This window comes from Barbatula barbatula (genome assembly GCF_947034865.1).
Source record: "Barbatula barbatula genome assembly, chromosome: 23".
NCBI lineage: Eukaryota > Metazoa > Chordata > Actinopteri > Cypriniformes > Nemacheilidae > Barbatula > Barbatula barbatula.
The window spans coordinates 9155538-9180183 of NC_136786.1; the positions used below are offsets into that span (position 1 = coordinate 9155538).

At 37.9% G+C, this 24646-nt stretch overlaps 1 protein-coding gene across 1 annotated transcript in view; it reads left to right on the plus strand.

Moving 5' to 3' along the window:
- piezo2a (piezo-type mechanosensitive ion channel component 2a) overlaps nucleotides 1-24646 on the plus strand; it is a 97222-nt gene that overhangs the window by 71482 nt on the left and 1094 nt on the right. Inside the window, 34 exon segments of the mRNA XM_079447764.1 lie at nucleotides 1186-1346; nucleotides 1980-2156; nucleotides 2238-2360; nucleotides 2452-2652; nucleotides 3311-3515; nucleotides 3772-3873; nucleotides 4005-4170; nucleotides 5533-5776; nucleotides 6125-6221; nucleotides 7327-7492; nucleotides 8220-8309; nucleotides 8859-8986; nucleotides 9557-9628; nucleotides 10389-10492; nucleotides 11869-11989; nucleotides 13161-13229; nucleotides 13326-13492; nucleotides 13803-13996; nucleotides 17125-17292; nucleotides 17628-18053; nucleotides 18881-19139; nucleotides 19352-19534; nucleotides 19733-19982; nucleotides 20076-20208; nucleotides 20327-20474; nucleotides 20568-20782; nucleotides 20866-21024; nucleotides 22077-22224; nucleotides 22775-22963; nucleotides 23046-23138; nucleotides 23268-23437; nucleotides 23917-24033; nucleotides 24110-24189; nucleotides 24317-24527. Of these exon segments, the coding sequence (XP_079303890.1) occupies nucleotides 1186-1346; nucleotides 1980-2156; nucleotides 2238-2360; nucleotides 2452-2652; nucleotides 3311-3515; nucleotides 3772-3873; nucleotides 4005-4170; nucleotides 5533-5776; nucleotides 6125-6221; nucleotides 7327-7492; nucleotides 8220-8309; nucleotides 8859-8986; nucleotides 9557-9628; nucleotides 10389-10492; nucleotides 11869-11989; nucleotides 13161-13229; nucleotides 13326-13492; nucleotides 13803-13996; nucleotides 17125-17292; nucleotides 17628-18053; nucleotides 18881-19139; nucleotides 19352-19534; nucleotides 19733-19982; nucleotides 20076-20208; nucleotides 20327-20474; nucleotides 20568-20782; nucleotides 20866-21024; nucleotides 22077-22224; nucleotides 22775-22963; nucleotides 23046-23138; nucleotides 23268-23437; nucleotides 23917-24033; nucleotides 24110-24189; nucleotides 24317-24527 (5536 nt within the window).

A 24646-nucleotide genomic window follows, 5' to 3' on the forward strand; every position in this document is an offset into this window, starting at 1 on the left:
TGAATTGACTTCCACAAAAATTTTTTGTTGAAGTTACTTTAGTTTCTTTTTTGGGGGGGGAGATTTTAGAGAGGACAATGAGTTTTACAGTGTCTTGTTCCTTGTGGATCCAACCCATGAGCATGTTTAAGCTGTAATTTAACAGACAGCGGCTGTATTTCTCTATGTGGAGTTGCACATACCACAACAGGTCAAACTTTGGTTTTCTAAACTGTTGTTAAACAGCCTCTTGTACTTTATGAATAGCATAAAAATGTCAAAAACACATCGCTTCGATTTATCTGTTAATCTTAGCAGTTTACGAATGCTTTGAGATTCTAACTACAGTATATTAACCATGGCTGGTTTTGTAGAACACTGTTCCTGCACCCTAGTTTTCATGAAGTTTCACAAATTTGTTTATTGTTGCTTCTTCTTCATCAATCAACAGACAACTATTTCTAAACCTCTTTTGCATTCCATAGTGTGTGAAACATTGAATGTGATGTTTCTGCATACGGATAGGTGACTCAGCTGTCATGTGGCTTGTTATTTTCAGACAATGTGATCTCAGAGATCTCAGACATTTTTGCATTGTAAAATAAAAAATTGGTAACTTGTGGTAATAAAGTAGCATAAAATATAGTATTGTGCTGAACCCAACCCAATAATTTTTACTATATTACTATTATTATTGTTCATGCATTATTAGAAATTGAAAAATTGAGGTGTGACCAATGGGCTGCAAAAAGCTCATTGGGTCAGCAGGGTCAGACTAAAACAGATGGAGAAGAAAATCTGTCATTCAGTTTTATATATATATATTATATTTATATTTTCATTTTCATATCGCTGCTGTCCTTCTGAAACCTTGTATCTCCATATCACGTGATTTATTTTTCCTCATAAATCATAATTATTAGTCAATTATTAGTTTTGCAAATATCTAAACAAAAAATAGCATTAAGTGTGGTATTGCTTGTCAACTTTCACAACGCAATATTTAATTGTGTAAAAAGTGCACTGTTTATTTCCAATTCCTGAAAAACAGCGAATTTGGACATCCAAGGTTTCAGAAGGACAGAGACGATATGCAAATACTGTAGAATATGGAATACACACAATTATCCGTTTTGGCAACGGAAGGCAATTTTGAGGCATTTTATAATTTTTTCTTGTTTGATGAAACATGTATGTTTTCTGCAGATCTGAAGAATAAATGGCATCTGGTGGTTGAACGTCTCACAGTGCTCTTCCTAAAGTTCCTGGATTATGTGCAGAAGCTGCAGATCTTTATCTGGTGGCTGCTGGAGCTTCACATTATCAAGATCGTCTCATCCTATATCATCTGGGTCTCAGTCAAAGAGGTAAGAAAGGAGAAGAAAGATGCAAATTCAAAGGCTGACGTTTAGTGGTATTGTGGTGTAAAAGTGAACATTCCTGGAAAATCCAGTTTAAATCTTAAAGGCAAAACTGAAAATTCTGTCATCATTTATTTACACTCTTGTCGTTTTAAACCTGTATGACTTTCTTCTGCAGAACAGGAAAGAAGATATTTTAAAGAATGTTGTTAACCGAACTAAGAAGTGAAGGGTACGGCCGTTGTTCAGTTGCCAACATTCTTTTAAATATCTTCTTTTGTGTTCTGCAGAAGAAAGAAAGTCATACATGTTTGAAATGACAAGGGGGACAAAAATAATGACATAATTTTCAGTTTTGGGTGAACTATCACCTTTAGGTATCAACATAGTTTCTAGTTAACCAAAGCTGGTCATTTATGGTCTTAACTGGTCTTCCTAATCCATCTTGTACTTGAGAATTTGAACCATGTTCCATAAACCAGATTGACTAGCAGATGACTGGCCTGTGCAGATGCTTTCTGAAGATGCTTTCAGAATCGTCTGAATATTTTGCTTCATAACATTTAATTCACGTCAATCGAAATGATCGATCCCATCAGATCTGTCCCGTCCTCAAAATCATATTTTTGTCACTCTAAGGTATCTCTGTTTAATTACGTATTCCTGGTGAGCTGGGCCTTCGCTCTGCCTTTCAGTCAGTTCAGACCTCTGGCGTCCAGCGTGTGCACTGTCTGGACCTGTGTTATCATCGTCTGCAAAATGCTCTACCAGCTTACCTCCATTAACATTAGCACATACTCGAAAAACTGCACTATGGTAGGACACTCAAACAAATGCACACATATTAACACATGCTGAAAATGGAAACAACAATCTGTATTTCTTTCTCTCCTTCAGCCGGATAACTACACAGATGCTCAGAAACTAGACATGGGCAAGTCTCTTCTATACAGTGGCTCGGTGGACCCGGCTAACTGGGTCGGCCTCAGGAAGTTCTCTCCACTTTTGGAGAATCTTCGGGTGAGACCCATGTATAAACAATGGTCATGAAAATGTGCATGTATGCGGCTTATCTGAATTTCATTCCTCTCTATATGATTCTTCGTTACAGAATAACTTGTTGATGTTGGCCCTCTTGGCGTTTGAAGTGACAATTTACCGCCACCAGGATTTTTACCGTATGAAGAACAACTTGACCCCTCCGGTCACAAGAACCATTTTCCACAATATAACACGCCAGCATCTGGACGATGGCATTCTCAATTGTGCCAAATATTTTTTCAACTATTTCTTCTACAAGTTTGGACTTGAGGTAAAGCCATCAATACCCATAATTATCTTAATTCGTAATGTTACAGTGAACTTTACAAAGTAGGATTTTAAGGATCCTCGTTGGTGTCTCGATGTCTATTTACAATGGCAAGATAAAATAACATCCCTCACTTATCATTTAGAAAATATCCGCTTTAGGAGCGGCTAAGGATTGGACAAGGTTTGTTTGACAGAAATGCTGTTCTATGACCAAGACCAGATGTTAATCCATGAACACCTTCTGCACGTCAACTTTTAGGGAACTGTTTACATTTTTGTGCTTGTTTAGTCTCTTTTTGATTATTTACACACTGTTAAGACGAATTAACTAAATAATACCATGGTCCGTTTGAAGGCTCGATTCTGATTGGCTGGAAGGCATGCATTAAAACTGCTTCAGTCAATATCAGCTTTAACTTGGCAAATAACCATGGTATAAACGGGATAATCCACTGCTGGCCATGCATTTAAGGATTTTAATTTTGCACTTTGCATCAGGTGGTTCTTGGCCTAAAGGATTTTATTGCACAGCTAGTCGTGGTTTATCCCTTACATATAGTGTTAAGCTATTGGATATTGAATTTTAATTCTATACCATCAAATTAACTCATCATTTTCCTAATGTGAATTCCATGTCTGCTTGTTCATTTCTCCTCCAGACGTGTTTTCTGTTAGTGGTAAATGTCATTGGTCAGCGGATGGATTTCTATGCCATGCTGCATGCGTTCGGTCTCATTGCAGTGATGTACCAGAGGAGAAGAAAAGCCATTGCACACGTCTGGCCTAAATACTGCTGCTTCCTGGCCTGCATGCTGGCCTTTCAGTATCTGATGTGCATCGGCATCCCACCTGCAGCCTGTACAGGTGAGTGTCAAAGGCCTCCAATGTGACCTCCTTTCTCTTGAAGACGAGAGAAGATATTTTGTGAAATGTTTCAGTTCTTTTGTGTCCATACAATGAAAGTCAATGGAGGTCATTGTTGCTTGGTTACCAAAGTTCTTCAAAACATCTTCTTTTGTGTTCTGCAGAAAGAATGTCACACGTAATGATAACATGATGAGAGCTTTTGTTTTTGGGTGAACTATCACTTCAAAATTATTCTTTATTCTCTGTGGTTCAGACTATCCATGGAGACACCCGTCCTCCAGTATGGATTCCAACGTCATCAAGTGGCTCTACTTCCCAGACTTCCACACCAAACCCAATCCTCTCTTCCTCCTTTGTGAGTAATGATGTTTTCAGAGCTTACACGGCATGTTGTCTAGCTCTAGAAAATAAAAGTTTCTATGAATGAAATGCAAATATCAGTGTCGGTCAAAATTCACGACATGTCTTTCATCTCTCTCCCTGTAGATGACTTCATGCTGTTGTTTTGCGCGTCACTTCAGCGCCGTGTGTTTGAGGAGGAGACCGTGACGGCTGTGCAGCCGTTGGCGGGGGATAACACGGAGATCTGTCGAGACCTGGACGCTGCCACTTTCAGCCAGCACAACCCTGTTCCTGATTTCATTCATTGCAGGTGAGCTCTTGACATGTGACACATACCCAACCAAACACAGACAAAAGACTATAAAAAAGCATATGTGTCAGATTTTTAATTTGTAAAAATATAAAAACATGAAAATGAGGCCCAATTTCCTTTGCCTTGACAGTAACACATTTAAAGTCTCTCCTTTTAGTCATATTTCCATCTGTTGAGATACTTATCGGAAGGGCTATTCCAAAACAGATATAACATCTTTTATTTTTATTCTTTGTGCTTTCTCTCCTGAAGAAGACTGAAGCATGTTCAAACAATCCGTAATCCGTCTGTTCTCTCATTACATGTACTTGAATTCAATACCGTGTGGAAAGGAGGTCCATCTATACAAATACACCTCCGTTATAATTACATTGTTTCTTCTTCAAACCTGCAGTCTTAGGTTTGTGGTTCCAAGATCAGCTGAGCTTCCTCTGCTTATTCTCGTAAATGAAATTAAGAAAAATAAATCCGGATTCTAGATCAGGGCAGGACCGTTTATCCTCGAGAAGATCATTTATTCAGCCTTCAGCCAGTTAAAACAATTGGAATTGAGGACGGTGATGAAGACATTTGGAGAGTTTTTCCTCTTAATGACCATCTACTGCTATGATCACATTAGGTTTAGGTAAAATAGCACGTGAGGTCAATTTTCCACTTCTTTTCATGTTTTGTATTTTCTCAAGGGTTTGGTTTCTCATCATTACAGATTGCAATAAATACAAATGACCGGCTGACATGATATGGGTCATTCTAAGGAAATTGTAATTTCTAATCATATAGTATAAACAGCTTAACTTTAAACAAGTCGTAATTTCCACTTCACCCTTTAAAGTACTAGGACCATAATCAGGGTTGCCAAATCTGCATGATGAAACTAGCCCAATTGCCAATCAAAACTAGGATAACACTAGACTATTGAAAAGCCACATTTATCTAAAATAGGCTTACTGAGTTTACAGATCATGTTATGCATGACACACAATTTCTTCTATAAAAGGAATCTATAGGGGTTATCATAAACAGTGTTTTCACAAATAACTTACCAAAATTACTTGATGAACAAAATCCTTCATTTATTATACGCTTAACCCGCATAAGAAAACAACCTGCGGCGGGAACACCATGGACCTGGCAACCCTTACCATAATAGCCACAGTAACAGACAATCATATGAAAAGGGTTGGACAGTACCAACATTTTAGACGAATATGAATCCATTATTTAATGTTTTGTACCAATTTGTTATTTTAAAACCTTTTTGGTGAAAATGTTCTGTATGTTATTGTTAAATGAAAGAAATGTCACAGTGTAACATAAAACAGGGTAGTAAAGGCAACATACTATTCTTAATCTGTGCAGGTCGTATCTGGATATGCTGAAGGTGATCATGTTCAGCTACCTGTTCTGGTTTGTCCTGACCATCATCTTTATCACGGGCACCACGCGCATCAGCATCTTCTGTATGGGCTACCTGGTGGCCTGTTTCTACTTCCTGCTCTTTGGGGGCGAATTGTTACTGAAGCCAATCAAAAGTATCTTGCACTACTGGGACTTCCTGATAGCATACAACGTTTTTGTTATAACCATGAAAAACATTCTCTCTGTAAGTCTATCATAACACCGCTTTGTAATTCAGGGATAGTTGAACTAATAGAAAATAAGTCTGAAAGTGTTTGTAAGGTGTTGTGTTGGTAAATTAGTCTGGATATGACATCAACAGCCAAAGGCTGATAAAAAATGATTACGTGTGAGACCCTGCAGTGTTTATAGTGCTTTGCATCTTTGTGGGTATGAATTCAGAGGGTGTTAAGTAATAACACACACACACACGCATAATACATTTCCCTGGAAAAATTGTAACTAACATTATTCAAAAGAGTTGCTTCCAAAATGTGACGTATTCATGAACGTTTTTTTTTGTAATTGTGGTTTGTGTTCTCTTGGATCTCAGATAGCCGCCTGTGGATATATCAAAGCGTTGGTGGTCAAACACTGTTGGCTGATCCAGTTGTTTAGTCTGGCTTGCACTATAAAGGGATATTCAAAACGTAAGTAATGCCGTCATATTCTGGTTTAAAGATAAAAACACTTTGACATACATATTTAAAGGGGTAGTTTCATCAGAAATCCACACGATTTTGCATTTAGCAGTAGTAGGCTATTTTTAAAAAGAAATGCTAAGATACAAAGTTTCAACAATTGTAAGAGAAATAGAGTATGTTAGAATAAAGAGAGTTCAAGGAATTTTATTCTTTTCTGAAAATATAGTTTGAGCATTCAACATGCATGTGAGCTTTTCTTTTTTTTTTAATGGAACACAAAATTCAATAAAAAATCCAACTTGAATATGTTCCTCTTACAAATATAATTACTTTACTTGAACAAATCATTCTTTTTAGAAGGAGCCAATATACTTTTTTCTGTGTGCTGAACAAAATTCGTCCATAACATGTTGCTTAAAAAGATTGACTGGACTTTTTTTGTCCAAAACTTTCTAAATGATCTAAATTCCTAAGCATATTAAGTTCGGTTTTGAATCCAATTTTTAAGAAGTATTCCTGTTTTAGTGTTTGCTAACTTTATTCGTGCAGTTGTTGCTTGGTTGCCTGTTGTATTTATAGTTGTTTTTTAATGAATGATGTTTCATTGTCGCCATTATTTATGTCTTGTGATCCCGTGCCCTACCCCTGAAAGTGGATTCAACACAAACTGTTTGAGCAGTTACTCTTAGTTTACTTAATACCTTTGTTGTTGTATGAAAGAAAAACAGGCGAGTAAACGATAACAGATTTTGCCATTTTGTTTGAACTATTACGCTTAGTTCCTAAACACCTCCAGACAGTAGCCTCAATTAAAGAGCACATGACCTGTGACATCATCACTGTTGTCATCCAGGAAAGCAAACCAAAAATAACTTGGTGCACCTTTAATTTCATCATGCTGACAGGTGAACTGTGATGTTCGGTTACAACGAAATAAGAATATAATCTAATATAATAGGTGTAACAAATGTCTCTAACTGCCTCGTCAGAAGCTAATGAAACCCTTGTGCTTTTACAGCGTATGAACGTACAAATGTCTATTATTTACTGTCAATTAAACTCGATTAGCACGGGAATGGTTTTAATCTCTCTGGTCTGTGCGTGTGCGCAGCGGAGAAGCAGGAGAATAAAGAGTGCGAATTGCCGAGTGATGAGGCCGGGATCATCTGGGACAGCATCTGTTTTGCCTCTCTGCTACTGCAGAGGAGAGTCTTCATGAGCTACTACTTCCTGCACGTCGTGGCCGACATCCGCGCTTCACAGGTCCTCGCATCCAGGTACACGTGCACATCCTCAAATGTGTAATTGTAGTTCAGGTTTCATTTGTATGTGAGTGGATGAAGTCACTTGATGGAATAATCTGTGGCTTTCAATCACTACAATTTTGACTCCCTTTGTGAAAAGAATGAATGTTTACCGTTGTAACTAGCATGCATGCAGCTTATGCAGGTTGATTTTCAATTTGATGAATGAAATAGTAGTAATGATGTCAATAAATTAAACATTGCCATCTGATGAGGTCATTTTACCTCAGTTTAACATACCAATATTTTAAATGTATACCGTCACATACAGCTTCATATATTTACGTCAAAGTGGTCATCAGTATTGTTGTATTTTATTCCATTCCAGCGCATTAGTGAAATTTTTTTGGTTAGTGTGAAATCATCATAAATGTTTGTAAACATTTATTTGCCAGTGTTGCCAGCGTCTGTTTTGGTTTTATCATAAACACACCTGAATGCAATAACCCAGAATATTCCTTTACATGAGTCCCATTGCCGTTTACAAAATATTGCGAACCGATATCTTTCCCGAGGCAAGTTTTCACGATCACAAACGTTGATTTACACTGCCGCCAATGAGTTTGAGGCTAATTCGCTGTGAAGCGCCGTTTCGCGAAACCTAACAATTCTATTACCAGCGAATTTCAGAACGCATTCATCGAACTGTGGTTTGTTTGTTCCCTTTCGCCGTTTCTCGCTCTCGCTGTTCATCTCTCAGAGGAGCTGAGCTCTTCCAGGCGACCATCGTGAAGGCGGTCAAAGCCAGAATAGAGGAAGAGAAGAAATCCATGGACCTTCTGAAGAGACAGTGAGTTCATCAAACACTCAATGAGGACAGTGTGCGACTAACAATGTTTCATTGTTCACTGCCAGCTGCCGCTGTGCCGCTCATACAGCTTATGAACTCTTAAACATGCATGAATACAAACAATCCGCACACATTGATTGGCTCTTATTGCTTCCAGTTGGGATTGCATCATTTTTGTGGCTTAAAGGTAAAGTGTGTAATTCTTTTGACATAAAAATACTGTCATCCACCTTAACTGAACATTCAGACACGGGCATTTGAAGGTTGATTTCTGTTCAAAATAGTCTTAAATACGGTGCTGCTATCAAAATGGCTCTTTTATACGTTTATATGTGCAATATACTGTAAACTTTTATTGTTTTGTTATTAATGTCTTGTGTGTTTGCCTTACCTACCCGCACATGCCCTAACATGAATATACTCTCTCCCATATTATCTAAAATTACACTATAGTTGTGTTCAAGGATGAAAGAAAATGAGGTCAGATCAACTAAACAAGTTGTGAAAAACAAATCTCTCTCTTTCTCTCTCTCTCTCTCTCTCTCTCAGGATGGATCGCATCAAAAGCCGACAGCAGAAGTTTAAGAGAGGTAAAGAGAGGATGTTGTCTTTGGCTCAGGAAAGCGGAGAGAGCCACTCAGTGGTTAAAGAGGAAGATGAGGATAATGATGATGAAGGTACGTTTAGAAGAGAGAAGTTGAATATACACTTATATAAAATTATAAAATTGTCCTTTTTCTTTTGCACAGGCGTATCTGTCAAGTGACGTCACCAATTTGGTGTCTGGTTATTTATTTGCTTTATACGGTGCTCAAATTTACAGTGTATCTGAAGGACACCCTAAGTCTATTTTTACCTCTTATAGAGCTTGTTAATCAACATCACGGCACATTGCATGCTGGGGCGTCGCCGCCATTTTCGGAGGTAGTTTACCAGCGATTGTTTTGTTTTACTACATCTCTCAACGTGCTTTTGCGTACAGTGGTGTGAAGAGAATTAGAAGCGGTGGAAAAGATGAATAAATCAAGTCAAACAGAACAACATTGAACTGAACTCACTCGTTCTTTACATTAGCTTTAGAGTTGCTTTTCCAAAGCACAGCGACTCCAACAGTTTGTAAATTCCACGAGTGCCTGCATTTAACAGAAGTGTTAAATGCATTTCAATCAAATCCGAAACACATGAATCGCACATACCAGGGCTGATGCAAAATGTCTGCTGTCTGAAATTATGTTTCTACATTACAGGAGAGACGAGCAAAGAGAAGAGAAAAGGCAGTAGGAAGCAGTGGTGGAAGCCGTGGGTCGATCACGCATCCAGTAAGTGTCTGCAGTCTCATTTGACATTTAACAACAAAAGATACAATGTTCATATTATTCACATATGGTAGGAGATAAAAAAAATTCTGTCTATTCAGTTTGAGAAGAGATCTCAACAGTACCTCAAATACTTTGATTTGCCACGATACAAAACTAGAGATTTCAGGATGATCTCAAATATTTTTCATCAAAATCTTCTTAATTATCATAAAAATATCTATTCATAATATTCTTATTAGTTATTCATTATACCGTAGATATCTACATTACTCCATACTAAACATCTATAGACCTCTTCGGAAGACGTAAACAATGCTGGTCCAGAATAACTGTTTTTAAGACTCCACAAATGTTTGATCAGTATACAACCATCAGAACATTTATAACCGGATCAAAATGCTAGACGAATATCTTTAAGGTTTAATTATATGCAGGATTTGATTTTAGGATTGGTAATTAACTGAAACACATTCATAGTTATTATAGTTTTACTAATATTTTTTATTCGCTTTTATTTATTTATTTTAATTTTGCATGTTAATTTTAGTTGGTATATACTTTTGTAATATCAACATATTATGTTGACTCCCCCTTTTATTCAACAATATTCAAAGATCACATTCACTAAAACTCACAACTTCTACCCAGTAAAATATTTTCGAACTTGACATGTTAAATACAGAAAATGTTAAATACAAATGTCTCGTTTCTTTAGTTTTTAAAATGCATTTAAATGCTCAAATTTTACATTTGTCTCCAGTGGTCCGAAGTGGGAATTATTACTTATTTGAGTCGGACAGTGAAGAAGAGGAGGAAGAGGAAGACAAAAAGGAGGAGGAACCTCCCAAGAAATCAGCATTCCAGGTAAGCACTCCATAAGCCTCTGTTCTGTACTGCATGCGCACCATTAACACTCCTTTTTTCGTTACGTCTCATAACGTTTTGCTCAAGTCCATTGTTCCCAAACACAACCCCGTTCAATGTCTCTGTGATATGAAAGTGTTTCACTGTGTTTTGTTTTGTTTCTTCCCTCAGCATTTAACATTGTTTCGTTATTTGCCAGACCACTAACAGCTTCCCGTGCGCAAGTGCGGTAACATGAATAACGCAGACCCTCGCACCCTGACTAACTCCATCACTGCTCTGTCCTGTCTTGTAGAGAGCTATCCGAAAGTTTGCCTCTGCTTTGGTGGCTTTACCAAAGTCTGTCATTAGACTGCCCAAAACTGTACTGCAGTATGTAATCAGGCTAGCCAAGGTACTTCACGACGCTTGATATATCTCCTCTCTGTCTTTATGCTGTAGACTGTCAACTCTGTCCTCTTAGATGACCACTGCATTTACCTGTCCCGCACAATGCAATACAGCTCTTATTTAACCTATATATGGCACGTGCCCTGGAGAGTCGCTCGGGCCAGAAGGAACAATCGCACTTCGATCAACCTGCTGATATTGTGCATGCAGACCAAGGAAATGCAGTGTTTTATGCATATCGCAGTAGATGCATGTGAGAGCTGAGTTTTTCCCGGGAGGTTTTTCATGGGTTTGGTTGTGCCGTTTAAACAAAGGCTGTGTTTTTCTCCTTTTTTTTCAGCAGTGTGGTTCTTTTTTGAGCTGGGACCTTAAAGGCATTGTTCCCCCAAAAGAACAATCTGTCATTTTCATGTCGTTTCAAACCTGTATAGTGATTCTTTTTTCAGTGTAACACAAAAGAGGATATTTTGAAGCATGGCTCAGTGGTTTTGTGTACGCCCAATGAAAGTCAATTTTGTTTGGTTCCCCACATTCTTCAAAATACCTTCTGCTAAAGAAAGCAAGTCATACTGGTTTGACATGACATGAGGGGGAATTAATGATGAAAGAATTAACATTTTTGGGTGAACTATGCCTTGACTTTCTAAATGTCTTCGTTTTGGAGTTAAACACACCCTGCGGCTGGCTTTCTGTTGTGTGTATCGTGTCGGTTTCTTTGACGGATGGCGGGACGACTTTCTTTTACAAACATTGTATTTTGCCAGCTCAAGTTTAATCTTGTATTGGAACATTTGGCAAGTTTGTACGCTGCATGTGTGTAAGACCTTTTGTTTTCCATCAGAGGAGGGATGACACCTGGCTCGTCCTCTGATTCCTAATGTCACAGTGTAGCGAAGAATCAAAACAATCTAGAACAGAAACGCCAGAAAGCAGGTCACCATCTTCACCATCCGTATGTTTGTCTGACGTAACTCTTTGCTTGTCAGTTTGTGTACCATGCCTGGATAACTGACTCTAAAACCGCCATGAAAGAAAGGAGTAAGGAGAGACGGCACTTCTGGCAGAGATACACAGAGGATCGCTCTACCAGGAAAGAGCCGAAGGATGGTATGCTTAAACTTCTCATTTTAATCCGTGATTAGTTTGAACGTCAGTGTTTGTATTCATCTCACCTTTGAGGTAAATGGTGCTCTATGCCACATTTGGGTCATTAATAGGCACTTTGTATGTGTGTAAGCGTAACCCTAAGGGCGTTTTGGGCACCTCATTAAAGCCCGGCGCTGTTGCCTGTAAATGGACGCCCCTTCGCACCCTGCCAGCTCTCTCTTGGCGGGCGACTTCCAGGCCCCCGAATCCTTGGGGCTCGGGGATGAAGAGGGCCATGTTGCATTCGCTATGCTCAATTCATCCCATATGATGGCTGGACGGCTTTTCAAACATCTCGCCAGCAGATTCAGACCCAGCCCTGAGGCCGCCAGCTAGAGCCAATAAAACATTCAGTTAATATAAAATGAAAATACTGTGTCCGTGCTCACATTGTTGAAATCTACAGTTTCTTAGAAGTCACATGTTGGAGTAATGAGTCAAAGGGAAAGCATGTAGCTGACACTGAACAGAAGGGAAATTCTTTGGGCGCTGGGCAAAGATTAGAGAAATATGCCTTTTTAAACATTTTATTTCATTCTTGGAAATAGTTTTAAATCGATGACCTTTTATAGTGTTTTGTATTGATTTCATGTTTAAAGTTTAAAAATACAAATATATTTTTCTTATCTATCGACATTGTTTTAATTGTAAACTTAGTTTTTATTTGTTTTAATTATGTATGTATGCATTGTTTTTACTGCTTTACCCTTTATTAAATACTTATTATAAGCACAGATGACAATAAAGAATCTTACGGGGCCCAGTCTGTAGCTAGCAGCATCTAGTTTTGAGGTTGTGAATTGGAACCTACAGCTCAGTCCACCGCTCACCCCTCCATTTCGATGCACTAAGGTGGCTGACAAAGGACAGTGATGTCATCACATCTTTGCTTAAGAAACGTGCTCTGTAGAGCAGTTTGTCCATTTAGGGCTACTGTAGAAACAACATGGTGAACTCCATACTGTAGTAATGAACAGTATATTATATTGCATTTCTGTCGATAGATCCTCTGTAATCTTCCTCATTGCACCTTTAAGTCTTATATGAAAATTGCAATCATGCAGTATAATTGTAACATAGAACTTATCATCTTATAGCGTCACTGCACCATAAAGAAATGTTTTATTTGTAGTGCACTTGTCCATTGAAGAAGGAGATCAGGATGACGGTGTTATGGAGGACGAAATGTCTGATGGTCCAGGTAAGACTAACTCAATGCTCTTCTCATAATTGTCCTCACAGTGAATGAGACACAGAGTCCAGTTCTGCTGAAGCTCAGTGGCTGTCTTTGTTCTAGATAACATCTTGAAACGTGTGTTCAACATCGTGAAGTTCTCTTGGGTGCTCTTTCTGGCCCTGATGGACAGTTTCACCGCCTGGCTGAACTCCATCTGTCAGGAACACATTGATATCTCCACTGTCCTGCACATCGAACGCTGCATGCTCACACATGAGGTCAAAAAGGTATTGGTGGCAAGCAATCCCATGATGCTTTGCATTACTGAAAATATGATCTCTAGAATGCTATTGATTTATGTTTCATTAGGTCATATGAATTGCAGTTTGCAATTCCTGAACAGGCGTTACATATTTAGGAAGGTTGTTCTAAAGTGTTATTAAATATAAAAACGCTCATAACTTGATGTATTACTTGAAATGTATGAAAAACCAAAATGACATGACCGCTACAATCAAACCACAAATAAATGAGCACCGTGCACAGAATGTACAGAACTCTAAACCTTGAGGTTTACAGCATGTCATTTTCCACCAGGGTAACATTCCATCACGGGAGAGCATCCATATGTATTACCAGAGACAGATGTGCAGACCCGCATCCGCTGAATCCAGTCTGGACAGAACTGAAGAGGTGTATACAGACTTCAGCCCTGAGCAAAGTCATCTTCCTCAGCAAGATAACACCATGGAAGGGCTAGAGTCTGATCTCTCTACAGACAATCTTTCCTGGTAAAACAACACAATTAAAAAGAAAAAAAACATTAAACTCTGATCAATGAATCACTTGCATGTTGGTTTCTCGCTTTGTGAGAGGCCAAGAAGTATTAAACGCTTAAAAATCTAAATATTTATTCATTTATGCAATATTTAAATAAACACTTTGGGGGCATTGTATATGCTTGTAAAATCCAGAGATTCTTTTAAGTAAATTAAAATTCATACTGAACTATAGACGGTTTCATTGGAAGCACACGCCTGACCCAACGTTAACTTCCGGTACGTGTTTGGTTATAATACAACAATTTATTTCATATTTAATTTATATTAATATTATTGCATATCAATATCCCTATTGTAAATTAATTGTATTCAATTAAATTAAAACTACTTTCCAGTTTTTGGTTCTTTACTGAAGTCTACCGGAAGTGAAGTTTGGGTCACATAGCATTTGTTTATGTTGTTGCCGCTGAAACCATTTATACACGTCTTCTAGATTTAAGTTTGAATTTAATTCAGTTCTTTTTAATAACAATACTGTACCTTAATACAACTTCATTCCTGCTATGAATTTAAGGTGTGAAGGATTAAGTTCAAACATTTTAGCATGTCCACAGACAGATATACAGTATGTTTTACCTATTGATTTACCTTTAAGAAAACTACTCAAAAGTTGATCAAATGAAAGCTGTCGGTAGACATGAAACACATTGTATGGGGTGGAGATTTCCTTTTTTGAAATAGTTTAAGTATCTTAAAGATTTTTCAAAACGGATGGTTTGCACAAGAACAAGTCAAGACTAGATGTATACAAAAAAAAACAAATATTGACATGTACACACATTATCTTACAAATTAGAGACTTTATTAAATGAACACTATATATAAAATATATATATTTTTAGTAGGCTATATCGTATTTTAATCAGTTCATGTTTACTCCTGTTACACCCCGTTAAGGGCACACACTCCGGATCAGATATTTGCGAAGGGTCAGTGTGCCAGATTTCAACAACAGCCTCCTGTCTCCGAGGTTTCACTTTACATGTTATTCCCTCTTTCCCTCACCACCACACTCAGGCCAAATTATCACTGCTAATATGTTCCTCTACCAATATAAAAATATGGTGACTAATTTTGGCCTCAATGTGGTTCATCTGCCAGACGGTCACTACAGACATCAGTCCGCACAGGCCCGTAGCCAGGGGTAGTTTGGGTGGTTCGAACGACCCACCTCTCACTGCCAAAGGTCCAGAATTTAAATTCATAGTTTTTTTGTGAATTTTTGTAATGAAAATGTGTCAACAACTAGGATCATGGAACGGCACCACTTTACCAGCAGCTTGTTATGAAGTGAGTAAGACGTGCTACGACAAATATTAGTTTTCTTGCTATCAACCAAGTTTGAATCCGCCTTTCGCCAAACAGGTGTTTAATTATAAATGCATGGGAAGGGGTGGGTTTGGTAAGTATGGATGTCTCCCAAATGGTTGGCATCCATTTAATAATTTGGTTACACTTTACAATAAGGGTCCATGAATAATCATGTACTAATATCTGAAAGAATACTTACGGTACTTCAATATGAACTACTGATGAGTGAAGAAATAGACTAAGCAAGAACTAACCAGGTCTAACCTTAGCCAGTGTTAAAATCATGTGTTAAAACTACCTGGGTGCGTTTCCCAAAAGCATCGTTCGCAAACTATTGTCGCAAGTTCCGTCGTTCCAGCATAGTTCAACGATTCACGTTTTTCCCCGAAACAATCGGCAAGCAGTATCGTAAAGTTGCATGGTTGGAACTACACGTCTAGGGCTGTGGTTAGAAGCATAGTTCCTTATTATTATGACATGTAGGCTTACATGCATCATGCCTTTGAGCAAACTAAGCAAGCAACATGCAGTACATACTATATCCATCATTCGCAATATATACAAATGTAATTTGACATCGTTTCGTTTGTTAAGAAAATACAAGGGCTGTTTTTTAAAAAGTGTGGTTGGACATACTTGGTCTAAGACCCTGGGGAAACCCTGGGCGGACTGACGTAGGAGGAAATGTGTGAATGAATGAAATATCAGATAAAAAATATTGGATAACAAAAGTCGCCGCTAAATGCAATGTAAGTTATTTAGGGCAAGAATTTGACATTAATTCGATCTGAACGTGTTTATTAGTAGACATCATTACTTCACCACCTGTATGGCGTCATCAACTTGAACCAATTTCCTGCAGACAATTGATCTCCGACAGAGTTACTACAGTTTCTTGAAACAGTCGTAACTACATTGTTCATCTCCACAACGATGCATCGTACTATGGTGGTAAACCAGCGAACAATGTCATTTTTCGGGAAACACTTACCACATGTTAGTACATGTTTGTTAGTTAATGTATCAATTAACCTTACCAAATGGACCCTTAAAGGGTAAAAGGATAAAGTTCATCCTAAAATCGAATTTGTGTGATTTTTTTACGTTATATTTATTCGTGCAATGGCGGGTGAGTAAAAAAATCACACACATTTTATTTTGACATGAACTTACTCTTTAATAAAGAACAAGGAGTTCTTCTTAGTATTTGTAAAGAGCATCTGGATTCGTAGTGGTCCTCCGATGACACATTTTACCATTCGTAAGGAGAATGCATTTACATAAACAGCGGAGTTAGACGTACAAGACAAACCTCATAATTAATAATAAATGTGGGAGAAACGACTAAAAATGTCCACTTTAAGAGAGGCCGGCTTCGGTCCTGCAGCTGTTAGTTATAGGGCTAATGTAACTTTCACTTTCCAGGTTCGATAAAAGTTTTCGGTGTATGCTGGTGATATTATACTTTGTTACGGTATGTTATTTACCGTGGTACTGAGACATTACCATATTGATTTGATTGTCATACCATAATCATATTGAATATATATATATATATATAGGATACACCTGGACACACGAAAATTACTACAAAATGTCAATGTCCAGAAAAATTATGAATTACATTAACAAAACATTAAACTGGTACTGAATTCATTGTCTTAAAGATCATCTTTAAGTTACATTTGTAAGCCGTGTTTATATTATTGTGTATATGTCTTTTAAGGAAGCGTGTTGCCCCCTAAATGTATTTGTGTTTTTTGCAGTGCATACACAGAATCCACATTGCTGTATGAGTCCACGCTTGACCAGACTACAGGACCGGTCGACTGCATTCCCAAAACCAGCCAAAGAGCTCGACCCAAACTCTGCAGACTACCTAGTGTAGATCTACAGTCTTCATCTGCAGGCAGTGCCGCTAGTGCCATTGCAAGGTATTTATCCCCCCTCTTTCTTTTCTAAAGAAAGGGTTTAGTGTTATTTGAGCTTGAGGGGTTCTGTCATTATGACTTAGGTGAATCTTTTATGCTTGTAAGCTAGTCTGTCAAGGATGTTAAAACGTGTCTATTCACACAGCTGGGGTGGATACTGTAACCCTATGGTGAAAGAGAACGGTCTTTAAAAAAAAATAGCAATACCCAATATGCCTTGTCTTGTCTTGAAGCTTCAAAGTAGCTTTCTTTAAATGTTGTTTGGGGAATGTTGCGTAATGCTTCCCCCTTTTGGTAATTCCCAGAAATCACAACATATCTGTTTTCTCTTCCATCAGTGAACATACCCAGGGCTCTGGGCTCTACTCACGCCAGGGCACCGATGACACCATCGAACACACTGTGAATGAACAAGCCGCGAGAGAACGCCCAGATAAACTCTGGACCCCCATTTCAGACCTACCACCCCCCTCACCACACCATCACTGTGCCAGCGAGGGTCAGACACCTCAGGGAGCCACAGCCAGTGATGAATGGGACAGTATTATCGCTGCAGAGAGGGTGGCCTGGTGCCGGGGCGGCGATAATATCCCCCCGTCGTACAGTAGAGCCACTGGTCTGGATTCAACGGGTGACGTGGCGGGTCACTCAGAGATGCGGCAATTGAGGATCGCAACACCCGACGAGAAGTCAGGCTATCAGAGCTGTGAAACACTGCTGTCCATGAGCCATCAGCTTACGGCCAGTGAGCTACTACAAAGCAGGTGATGTCACAGTCATGTTTATAACAAGACAGCAGTTTCTAACAAGTTAAGATCAACTAAAGTTAGTGTGTCTTTAATTCACATTTGATTTTATTATAAAAGAATAATTATACATAAAATATATTTAAAAATGATTAACTTGCAAATTAATTTGTTTCTATATTTTATAAGTTAACTAAAAAAAACGTATTTTAATTAAATATTTAATTTTAAAGTTTAATTTACGTCTGTATAATATATTTATTTTGTGACTTTTATTTTGTTTGTTTGAAATACAGATTTTTGATCTTTACTGTTAGTGTGTTTAATTTACGTTAATTTGATTTTATTATGTAAACATTATTATGCATAAAATATATATATATATATATATATATATAAATTATTTATAGATAAAATATATAGAAACAAATTAATTCACAAATGGATTTTTGAAAATATATTTTAATTAAATAATTAATTTTAAAGTTTCATTTACGGTATAATATATTTATTTTGTGACTTTTATTTTGTTTGTTTGAAATACCGATTTTTTTAGTTGTTAACAAAAAATCTGTCTTATTACTAGACTTCTTTTAAACTAAATTTAAGAGTATATTTTCAGTCGAAAATTTTTTTTATATTTGGCCCTACTTCCCAGAAAATCATCATTTTAAACTAGTTTTATACAGAAAGTTTACTACCGTTACACTTCTGGAATATGTAAGTACACAAGTAAAGTAAACTTGAAATGTGCCGGTGAAATTACACATCTTAAACTGAACTTAATGTCTGTAATTTATTTAATGACTGGTCCATATTGAATGCTCTCTGATGTTCTTCATTAGGATGTTCTACGATGAGAAGCTTGAAGAGTCTGAAAGTTTCTACAGATCTCAGCCTCAGTTTCTCCAGCTCTGCTATGCGCTTTATAACATGCTGGTGGCTCATTCAGAGATGGTTTGCTATCTGGTCATCATCCTCAACCACATGATCTCAGCATCCGTGGCCACGCTGGTTCTGCCCATCCTTATATTCCTCTGGGCCATGCTGTCTGTTCCTCGACCCAGCAAACGCTTCTGGATGACAGCCATCGTCTATACAGAGGTATCACATCTGTTATATAGTTTATTTTAATATCCGTATCAACACAATGATTATGGAGAGGCATACAATGCATACAATGTTCTACAAATTGAAACTTTTTCTAAACATTCTGTTTACAAGCTACAGCTGGAGTTGTAAACTTTAAGATGTTGCTATAGTTATTCAACGTTATTTCATTTATTTAGATTAACTTCTTTCTCTTCTCCACGTAGGTGACTATAGTGATAAAATACTTTTTCCAGTTTGGCTTCTTCCCGTTCAACAAGAACGTAGAAGTGGACAAGGTCAAACCATTTCACCCTCCTAACATAATCGGTGTGGAGAAGAAAGAAGGTTACGTCCATTACGATCTGGTTCAGCTTCTCGCTCTGTTCTTCCATCGATCCATACTGAAGGTATTAACATGTGACGCATTTGATCACGTAATGAAACAAAAATGATAATTTTACCTTTATACATACAGTACATATAAGCAGTAAATTCAGAAATACTCAAAATCATTTTGAAATGCTCTCTTCATTTTTTCCATGGCAGCATATAAAATTTTATAGCTTGTAACATCAATTACGTATATTTGTTAAACTTCTCACCAGTGTCATGGACTGTGGGATGAAGATGAGCCCAGCTCAGGTGATAGAACTGCAACTTCTCACCACGATGATTCAGACAGTGAAGAGAAAACACATCCGTGGTCAGAAAAGAGCCCTGTTTCCCACGACGCATCACCCGCGTCGATTCACGTGCGCTTGCCCCGAAAACACCCCCACACAAAATCTGTCGTCCGCCGACACAGCTCCAGTGCAGAATCCAACATCTCACAGCGCTCTGCTCCCTCCAGAGCAGGTATAAATACCCCACAATTTAATTTGACTACGGAGAATGACATGTTTTTCTGTGAGTGAGGTTTACTTTGTACTTTTGTTTGTCCTTTCTCAGGCAGTACAGGCACCAGGGCGAGCGTGCGACGGGGCAGTAGTGCAATGTGCGCCCAACAGCTAAGTCGAAAGGAACTTATTTTGGAAAAGCTCAGAGAACAACTCATCAAAGCAAAACGATTTGCTGTCAAAATGTATGACTCCCATTAACGCAATATACACCAAAGCAAACGCATTTCTGTAATTCTGTTTTTTTTTATGGTTGGGATTCAAGCTTCATTTTTGAGTGAAAGCATATTTCTGTGTTTGCAGGATACTGGAAATCTACATTCCGATTCGTCAGTTCTTCTATAACCTCATCCACCCAGAATACAGCGCTGTTACTGACGTTTATGTCGTCATGTTTCTTGCCGACACGGTTGATTTCATCATCATTGTTTTTGGATTCTGGGCTTTTGGGGTGCGTTTGGCGCCTTGTGTGTCACCAACAAGATATCCTGTTAGAGAAAAGCAGTTTGTGTAACATCTGTCACATTGTTCTTTTTATCCACAGAAACATTCGGCAGCTGCTGACATCACTTCCTCTCTGTCAGAGGATCAGGTACCTGAGGCTTTTCTGGTGATGGTACTGATCCAGTTTGGTACTATGGTAGTAGATCGTGCGCTGTACCTGAGGAAGACTGTCATGGGGAAGGTCATCTTTCAGGTCATCCTGGTCTTCGGCATTCACTTTTGGATGTTCTTTATTCTACCAGGGGTCACTGAGAGGTACAATAGCTAACAACGTTTTAATCTGTGGAGTGTTTAGAAGTTTCCAGTGGTGTAATATGTGATTTTTGCACTTTTTATAGGCGTTTCAGCCAGAACACGGTGGCTCAGCTGTGGTACTTTGTGAAGTGCATCTACTTCGGTCTGTCTGCTTATCAGATCCGCTGTGGCTACCCCACCCGTGTGCTGGGCAACTTCCTGACCAAGAGCTATAATTACGTTAATCTCTTCCTCTTCCAGGGGTAAGAAATAAAACTAAAGTACAAGAAACCACAATCCAGTCTGTTCAACCACATTATATGTAAGGAGCGGATCTCGAGCTTCTATGATAATATTTATGATCCGCGTTTACTGGAATACATCCACCTGATCTTCCAGAAGAACTTCAGTGAACGTGTTACTTCCAGACCACATTCACAAACAATAGAGTGCCTGTAGATTATTTTTGATAACAAGTAAAAGAAACCGAAAAGAACCTTTAGTTGGCTAAACTTGTCTCTTTTTTAGACTGCGATACCAAGCTACAGGTCATTGTACCATAAGGTTTCTTTAAATGCAACCATTCAATAAATTGTTTGTATTTAATAAAATGAACAATAAAATATTAATATCAATTGACATTAACATAAATGAAATATAAACTGTTATATTATTAGACACTAGCCAGTCTCTGGTGCGCACGTCCAATGAAACGGTCTATAGACCCCTTTGCAAGATTTAAACTCGGATCCATCAGTACTTCCAGTTTAATTTTTATTTTATTTAAAAAAATCCTACATACAGTATATATTTAAATTTTAAAGGTATGCGATTAACATTTGATTCGGTTATAAATGTTCTGTAGGTTGTACTTTGTTCAAATGTTTCTTGAGTGACTTCTGGACCAGCGTTGTATACGTATTACAAAGTGGTCTATACAGTCATTTTCAAATACAAAATATTGAATATTGAAAAGATATGTTTTAGAAAAAGGAGTGACTAATCTAGTTTTGGGCTAGTTGTCAATAGCTATTGGACTGGATTTCTTGCGCAGATCTGGCAACCCTAGTTGAAGTCAAGCGACGTCAAACCAATCTGAGAATCTCATAAATCTTTTATATATCATATATCATTATATCATAAAACACAGTCTTTCTGCATTAACTATATAGTTTTGTTCTGGTTATACACATCCTTAAAGAAGTTTTAATGTTAAAATGGTCAAAATAACTTGGAATATAACAACACACCTACTGAATTAGCGTTTTGGTTTCTCAGAAAAGAGTACTGTATTTCACATTAAATCAATGTGTAGATTCCGGCTGGTGCCGTTCCTGACGGAGCTGCGTGCGGTGATGGATTGGGTGTGGACAGACACGACACTCAGTCTGTCCAGCTGGATCTGTGTGGAGGATATCTACGCTCATATCTTTGTGCTCAAGTGCTGGAGGGAATCTGAGAAGGTGAGACTCCTTTCCAATCTTAACACATGATAAATATCAAAAGATTCACTGTATGACAGCCCAGCGATGTTTAAATAATAAATGTGTCACAAATGTCTTGGTCTCTACTCCATCTTTGTTTCATTCATGGTGGTTTAGCTTACATTTTTTGACTGATTTAAAAAAAACACTGCTTTAATAAACACCAGTCCTATGCATGCTGAAAGACACAATGTTTGATTTATTAATAAATATTACACTATAAAACGTTTCATGTTATAGTGACTTTTTGCATCTAAGGTTTTTCAGTTGGCACAATTGTCAACTTGTGGCAACAGTTTGTAAATGGAACAAGTCAATAAACATTTTTTGGCTTAAAAGGTCTAAACTAAACGAAAAAATAATTTCTGCCAAATATGTATAACCACGTGCAGGCTGTTTATTAACTTTATGGATTATAGAATTGATTTAATGTGCGGTCAGATGTGCATTTATAAAACACCTGTGAATACATGGCTGATGAAATAACATATCTGCAGAATGCAATGAAAGGGGTTTGGTGTGTTTTCAGAGGTATCCTCAACCTCGGGGACAGAAAAAGAAGAAGGTGGTGAAGTATGGTATGGGCGGCATGATCGTGATGTTGCTCATCTGTATCGTCTGGTTTCCTCTGCTCTTCATGTCTCTGGTCAAATCGGTGGCTGGAGTCGTCAACAAACCCCTGGACGTGTCTGTCACCATCACACTGGGGGGCTTTCAGGTAAACCCTTAAATAACCCTTCAGATTACATCATAGTGAGGTTTTCCTGGTTGTCATATTGTTTTGAATTGTTGCTTTATAGCCCATCTTCACTATGAGTGCTCAGCAGAATCAACTGAAGGAGATCACAGAATCAGATTTCCTGGCTTTTATGAATTCATACAATTATGTACCTGTAAGTCCACTCTCTGAATATAACTATTAGCATCAGTATTATGTGTGTAAATATCAAATACATCCAAATGCATGCATCCTTCATTTGTGTGAAGCATGACACAATGCTGCTATTGAACATCTTTCCCAGAGTGCAATGCAGTTTTTGGAGGCATACACGGCTGAGGATGTGACTGTGGCGGAGCTGGAAGGAAGCTCAAACTCCCTGTGGACCATCAGCCCTCCCAGCAGGAAGAATCTAATGGACGTCCTAAGTAAAGAAGACCAGTTTCCTGTTACTATGACCTGGAGCATCCAAAGGTTAATAGAAAAAAACAGAATATGGTGGTTTACAACTGAGGAAACGTTGAAACACGCCAGAATCACTTTTTTTTGTATCATGGATTATTCAAGTTTAAAAACATTATTGTTGTCATTGTGTTTATTAACGTATATATAAAATAACAAAAAAAATTTAACCCTTTTTATATTTATATGTTATATTTTTATTAACTTTGTTAAAAATGTTAGCAACTGACTATTCTGGGATATCGTCGACTACCATAATAGAAAAAATTCAAATGGTAGTCAAAAAACGGCCTAGAACTGTTTGCTTTCCTAAATCTTCCAAATATCTTAAATGATACAATACTTTTTCCTACTATGGTTGTCAATAATGTGCCAGAACTGTCCGCTAACATTTTCCCAAATATCTTTCTTTGTGTTCAGCCGAACTAAGAAATGTATACAGGTTTGGAACAACATTCATTGATGATGCATTATGTTTCTGTTTCCTTCAGGAATCTGAGTCTGGGAGCGAAAAATGAATTTGCGATGGACAAACATGTCACATATATAGACATGAATACCAGACAAGAGCTGATAGCTTTGCTTAACGGAACCAGCAAAAAAGCTGTGTATGTATTGTAAACTGAAAAATGTGTTTGACACATTTTAAGACTGTATATTGATATCTTTGTTTTTTGTTTGTAGGGTAATACAGAAAGTGTTTCCATGCTTCATTCGAGCACCAAGCGATTCCAACGCCAAACCAATAGTTCAGCTTTACAGAGGTAATTAAAATGCCCTTTCTATGTTGCTTTTGCTTGTTTTGACCTAAACAAATAAAGTATAAACCGAATCATATATAAAATATGCATTAATTAGTTGAATGTAAAACGCTCCCCTTCACTTCGGCAGGTGGTTATAAGAGCATCCTGCTGGACTTGGAGAGGTCTCATAACGGCAGCGAGGAGATCCAGGAGTGGTGGATCGTGGACCAGCCATCGGCAGGAAAGATCCAGATAAGATCAGAGGCAAAGTCAGAGAAGAAACGAAACGCTGGACTTCACCTCTATGTCTTCAGTGATAAAGTCAGTCCTCCCAGTCTAGGCTTTCTGGCAGGATATGGGTAAGTCATACAATAGTTAAATGGGATAGTTCCCAAAAATGAAAATTCTGTCATCATTTATTGACCCTCATGTCAAGTCAAAACCTGTATGTGACTCTTTCATCTGTGGAACACAAAAG